Source organism: Salvelinus namaycush, chromosome 9 (genome assembly GCF_016432855.1).
Source record: "Salvelinus namaycush isolate Seneca chromosome 9, SaNama_1.0, whole genome shotgun sequence".
Lineage (NCBI taxonomy): Eukaryota > Metazoa > Chordata > Actinopteri > Salmoniformes > Salmonidae > Salvelinus > Salvelinus namaycush.
Genome location: NC_052315.1, coordinates 8,818,894 through 8,825,556, shown reverse-complemented (window position 1 = coordinate 8,825,556; position 6,663 = coordinate 8,818,894). Strand labels below are relative to the sequence as shown.

General features: G+C 53.9%; 1 protein-coding gene across 1 annotated transcript; it reads left to right on the top strand.

The window, feature by feature from the left end:
* Positions 1-3,587: 3,587 nt before the first annotated feature.
* On the top strand, positions 3,588-6,227 carry LOC120053789 (basic proline-rich protein-like). The gene has a single exon (XM_039001037.1). The coding sequence runs from the start codon at positions 3,588-3,590 to the stop codon at positions 6,225-6,227; it is 2,640 nt and encodes an 879-aa protein (XP_038856965.1).
* Positions 6,228-6,663: the final 436 nt, after the last annotated feature.

The following is a 6,663-nucleotide window of genomic DNA, read 5'->3' as shown; positions in this document are numbered from 1 at the left end:
ACAACCAGCACTGCAGCTGCAATAAATTAGTAGTGTATCGGTAGGCCTGTGTTTTTATTATTAGCAGATCATTGTGTCTATTCTAATATCAAGGAATATTTCACTTTATCTGGTCATAAGAACAACATGAATTTGTGCATGAGGCAGAAATGTGGTGCGGCTCCAGTTTCGCCTCCAGGTGGAAGACAGTGTCCCCTCTCTCTGGTCAGTCACTCCGGAGAGAAGTAGAGAGCAGAGACTGTGAGAGGTGGACCCTCTGTTGCTGTCTCCCTCTGAGACTGACCGTCAGATGCAGGTACCATCAGTGCAGTAAAATAAAAAATGATTTAAATTTATGCTCAGCTGTGCATCGCAAGTGATACAACTGATCTATTTTGTTATCAAAGCTCGAGTTTTTAAATATAATATGGTCTGAGAAGACCAATATTGGCAGGCCAAGCATAGCCTTGGTATTAGTATTGTGTGGTATTAGGCATACTGCACAAACATCATTCCTACTGAATGATTTGTTTTAGATTCATTTTGTATAGGCTTACATTTTATTTTTTATCTGAGCGGTAGATCTCGACTTGCTTTTTGACTCCGAAAGTGATCTTGAATCAGAAAGGGTTGGTGACTACTGTGTAATGAAATACCAAGAAAATAAAAACTATTTGTCAAATTCTTTAAATGTGCTGAGAATGTTCCAAAGTCAAGCAACTATACTGCACCATTCCTAGAAAGTTGTATGCAAAATAACCATAGGAAAACCACTCTCTCACCAAGCTATAAGAAACATACGGTCCTCAGAACATTATGTGCTAGCTGGTTACACATTTATTATTTTGTCATTTAGCAGATGCTCTTATTCAGAGCAAATTACAGTAGTGAGTGCAAACATTGTTATAATTTTTCATATAGGTCCCCTGTGAGAATTGAACCCACAATCCTGGCATTGTAAGGGTCATGCGTTACCAGCTGAGCCACACATACTATACCGACCGTCTGAAGAAGAGGGAGTGGACCAAAGCGTAGCGTGGTAAGTGTTCATGCTTTCTTTATTAAAACTGAACACTAAATAACAAAAACAACAAAGAGACGAACGAAACCAAAACAGTTCTGTCTGGTGCAGACACAAAACAGAAAACAACTACCCACAAAACACAGGTGGGAAAAGGCTACCTAGGTATGATTCTCAATCAGAGACAACGATAGACAGCTGCCTCTGATTGAGAACCACACCCGGCCAATCACATAGAAATAGACAACATAGAACAAAAACATAGAATGCCCACCCCAACTCACGCCCTGACCAAACAAAACAGAGACATAAAAAGGATCTCTAAGGTCAGGGCGTGACACATACTCTTCATCTATTACAATGTTGCTAGATTTGTCGTGTTCTTCTTGAGACAAACTGCTGTATTTCTGGTATAAGAAATATGATGGAAACTCACAATAGCCCATGCCTTCACCATTCCAATGTCTTTATACAATATTTGTAGGAAGTAGGGAATGAGTGTATATTTAAGGAGAAACGAGTTATTAATGGGATGGACCCATGGTGTCTAACGGAGTCTGACATTGGCAGTCGCAGTCCCCAACAGAACCCGTTCTTAAGGCCAGTAGTTATACAAGTTTGGGAGTTACAAGAAGACACTGTTATCATGGTCGTCTCTCATGGATCTCACGCTGACCTACTCGCTGTCACCAACTGCCGGTGGGAACACTGTTTGAGCGTGTGACCAGGTAGTGAGCGTGTGACCGTGCAGACGTGGTGTTGTGGCATTCAGAGGGGGCTGTTTTAAATGTGAAAGGCAGCCTCAAAGAGGCACTGGCAGCAGTACGGCACGGAACCATGCAGGGGAAAGGTAGCAGGCAGGGGAGGTAAGGGGGTAGAGGAGGGTGTCCTGGGACTGGGGACTGGGCCGAGGGGTTGGGGGTGGAGGGTGGAGGGTGGAGGAGGGGTTGCTGGGGATTGGGCCGGGGGGGGTTGGGGGTGGAGGGTGGAGGAAGGAGTGCTGGGGATTGGGCCAGGGGGGGGGGGGGGGGTGGAGTCCTGGGGAGTGGGCCAGGGGGGATGGGAGTGGAGGGTAACGTATGTAACACTCACACCAGCTTCACTTTCCATGCCGCTCACTCTCCTGAAGCTCTCTGCACCCCGTTAGCCCTGGCCTTCTTTCTGTGCTTTTTTTTATGCCCGCATAATACCACAGTAAAGACTGCTACGCAGGTGGTCCCATCCCACCAGCCTAACCCCCATCACCCCACCCCTTAGCTCGGCTCCGCTCTGCCCGCTGCGGAGTGTCTCTACGCTGGCTGGGATGCCTTTCTCAGTCCTCAGCTTGGCACCACAAAGAGACACGTTGCTGGCAGATAAGCCCATTGAAGAGACACAGAGGGAGGAACTTGACTCTATCTATCTCCTTCTATCTCTCTCTCTCTCTCTCTCTCTCTCTCTCTATCTATCTATCTATCTATCTATCTATCTATCTATCTATCTATCTATCTATCTATCTATCTATCTATCTATCTATCTATCTATCTATCTATCTATCTATCTATCTCTCTCTCGCTCTCTCTCTTTATCTCTCTCTCTCTTTTCTCAGTGACTTAAGTGGAGTTCCATGACAGTCACCAACACAATCACCGTATCCTCTCGGCCCTGCACTGTAGACACCCTGATGTCCACATCCCTGTACCAGTCCACCTTCACAATATCCATCTTTAAATACCTGCCTCAAACTCTAACAATTTGTTTACATCAAACAGTGGCAGGATGAGAAAGCTATCAAATCCTTCATTATCGCTTCAAAATATTAACAAGACAAACCTGTTTAGATACAAAACAAGCAGACACTTACATGAATGAAGAACATGACCCAAACGGAACAAGCCATGACCCCATGGTCCTGACATCATTGGCTTGTCCGTGTACCAAATAACACCCTATTCCCTACATCAGTGATTCCCAAACTCGGTCCTCTGGACCCCAAGAGTTGCTCGTTTTGGTTTTTGCCCTAACACTACACAGCTAATAGTCAAGCTTTGATCATTTGAATCAACTGTTTACTTGTTAGGGCAAAAAGCAAAACGTGCACTCCTTGGGGTCCCGAGGACCGAGTTTGGGAAACTCTGCCTTACATAGTGCACTACTTTTGACCAGTGCCCATATCTCTCTGGTCTAAGTAGTGATAGGGAATAGGGTGCATTTTGGGACGCAGTTTCAGTTGTTTACTGTTCAACCCCTCCCTTTCCCTGCCTCCTTGTACCAATTAGAGATGAAAAGTCTGTGGTATTCCCCCCAGCCGTCTCAATCAGAGGCCAGGCCATCAAAGCCATGACGCAAGGCAGGGACAAAATTGAAGCTATTATGGCTAATTGCGATGCCTTCTAAATGCAGGACCTTTTTCCTGAGCACCTGTTGCCTAAACACGTCGCCGACTCCAATAGGGACTGAGTGAGGGCGAGGGAGGTAGAGAGGGTGGGAGAGCGAGAGAATGAGGGAGAGAGAGAGAGAGAGAGGCCCAGCTGCATCAAATCTTTTTTTTTTATCCTGAGAGATGTAGAGGAGAAGGAGGAGAAGGAGGGGGAGGACCCTAGGCTACATGTCTCTTTTGAAAGACCCATGGCATTCTTCAGGCTCACTTGAGCAGAACCCCTTCCACCACACCCCTAGCCCATACCTCCCAGCCCCAGGCCATACCTCCCAGCCCCCAGCCCCAGGCCATACCCTTCAGCCCCAAGCACCAGGCCATACCTTCCAGCCCACATGCCATACCTTCCAGCCCACAGGCCATACTTTCAGGCCCACAGCCCATACCCTCCAGTCCCCCAGCCCATACCCTCCAGCCCCCAGCCCATACCCTCCAGCCCCCCAGCCCATACCCTCCAGTCCCCCAGCCCATACCCTCCAGCCCCCAGGCCATACCCTCCAGTCCCCCAGCCCATACCCTCCAGCCCCCAGGCCATACCCTCCAGTCCCCCAGCCCATACCCTCCAGCCCCCCAGCCCATACCCTCCAGTCCCCCAGCCCATACCCTCCAGTCCCCCAGCCCATACCCTCCAGTCCCCCAGCCCATACCCTCCAGTCCCCCAGGCCATACCCTCCAGTCCCCAGGCCATACCCTCCAGTCCCCCAGCCCATACCCTCCAGTCCCCCAGCCCATACCCTCCAGCCCCCAGGCCATACCCTCCAGTCCCCCAGCCCATACCCTCCAGTCCCCCAGCCCATACCCTCCAGTCCCCCAGCCCATACCCTCCAGTCCCCCAGCCCATACCCTCCAGTCCCCAGGCCATACCCTCCAGTCCCCCAGCCCATACCCTCCAGCCCCCCAGCCCATACCCTCCAGTCCCCCAGCCCATACCCTCCAGCCCCCAGGCCATACCCTCCAGTCCCCCAGCCCATACCCTCCAGCCCCCAGGCCATACCCTCCAGTCCCCCAGCCCATACCCTCCAGCCCCCCAGCCCATACCCTCCAGTCCCCCAGCCCATACCCTCCAGCCCCCAGCCCATACCCTCCAGTCCCCCAGCCCATACCCTCCAGTCCCCCAGCCCATACCCTCCAGTCCCCCAGCCCATACCCTCCAGTCCCCCAGGCCATACCCTCCAGTCCCCAGGCCATACCCTCCAGTCCCCCAGCCCATACCCTCCAGTCCCCCAGCCCATACCCTCCAGCCCCCAGGCCATACCCTCCAGTCCCCCAGGCCATACCCTCCAGTCCCCCAGCCCATACCCTCCAGTCCCCCAGGCCATACCCTCCAGTCCCCCAGCCCATACCCTCCAGTCCCCCAGCCCATACCCTCCAGTCCCCCAGCCCATACCCTCCAGTCCCCCAGCCGATACCCTCCAGTCCCCCAGCCCATACCCTCCAGTCCCCCAGCCCATACCCTCCAGTCCCCCAGCCCATACCCTCCAGTCCCCCAGGCCATACCCTCCAGTCCCCCAGGCCATACCCTCCAGTCCCCCAGCCCATACCCTCCAGTCCCCCAGCCCATACCCTCCAGTCCCCCAGCCCATACCCTCCAGTCCCCCAGGCCATACCCTCCAGTCCCCCAGCCCATACCCTCCAGTCCCCCAGCCCATACCCTCCAGTCCCCTAGCCCATACCCTCCAGTCCCCAGGCCATACCCTCCAGTCCCCCAGGCCATACCCTCCAGTCCCCCAGCCCATACCCTCCAGTCCCCAGGCCATACCCTCCAGTCCCCCAGCCCATACCCTCCAGTCCCCCAGGCCATACCCTCCAGTCCCCCAGCCCATACCCTCCAGTCCCCCAGGCCATACCCTCCAGCCCCCAGCCCATACCCTCCAGTCCCCCAGCCCATACCCTCCAGTCCCCCAGGCCATACCCTCCAGTCCCCCAGGCCATACCCTCCAGCCCCCAGCCCATACCCTCCAGTCCCCCAGGCCATACCCTCCAGTCCCCCAGGCCATACCCTCCAGCCCCCAGCCCATACCCTCCAGTCCCCCAGCCCATACCCTCCAGTCCCCCAGGCCATACCCTCCAGTCCCCCAGCCCATACCCTCCAGTCCCCCAGGCCATACCCTCCAGTCCCCCAGCCCATACCCTCCAGTCCCCCAGGCCATACCCTCCAGTCCCCCAGCCCATACCCTCCAGTCCCCCAGGCCATACCCTCCAGCCCCCAGCCCATACCCTCCAGTCCCCAGCCCATACCCTCCAGTCCCCCAGCCCATACCCTCCAGTCCCCCAGGCCATACCCTCCAGTCCCCCAGCCCATACCCTCCAGTCCCCCAGCCCATACCCTCCAGTCCCCCAGCCCATACCCTCCAGTCCCCCAGGCCATACCCTCCAGTCCCCCAGGCCATACCCTCCAGTCCCCCAGCCCATACCCTCCAGTCCCCCAGGCCATACCCTCCAGTCCCCCAGGCCATACCCTCCAGTCCCCCAGGCCATACCCTCCAGTCCCCCAGGCCATACCCTCCAGTCCCCCAGCCCATACCCTCCAGTCCCCCAGGCCATACCCTCCAGTCCCCCAGGCCATACCCTCCAGTCCCCAGCCCATACCCTCCAGTCCCCCAGCCCATACCCTCCAGTCCCCCAGGCCATACCCTCCAGTCCCCCAGCCCATACCCTCCAGTCCCCCAGCCCATACCCTCCAGTCCCCCAGGCCATACCCTCCAGTCCCCCAGGCCATACCCTCCAGTCCCCCAGCCCATACCCTCCAGTCCCCCAGGCCATACCCTCCAGTCCCCCAGGCCATACCCTCCCATCACAATAACATTCTGAAATATTTTCTCTTACCTTAAATCAAGACCGCTGAGTGCCTGCTGCTCCTGTTCAGTCTCATGCATCCAGCTTCCTCCTCACCCAACTCACACCAGAGATAAGAATCAGAACTAGGGCAAAAAAGAAAGAAAACCCTGCAGAAGATTTCGTTCATGCATTTAGGGCCATTCCACCAACTATATTCCTCCATCTTTATTTGGTTGTAGTTGACCCTGAAACTTTCCCCCCAAAAATGTAACGACTGATGCGTGGAGGAATATGTTAAACAGAGATCGGACATAGCCTTGTTATGTACCAGCAACGTAACTGGAACAGCAACTACATCCATGTATTTAGACAGGTTATACAGTATATTCTTTTTTTATTTGCCTTTAATATATTGTATGACATCACATGTTATGAAATGTTTTTACATACATCTATGTATCAAGATCTA

What these genes read in the sequence shown, in the direction of transcription:
- LOC120053789 (XM_039001037.1), top strand. Translation starts at nt 3,588, where the DNA reads ATGTCTCTTTTGAAAGACCCATGGCATTCTTCAGGCTCACTTGAGCAG.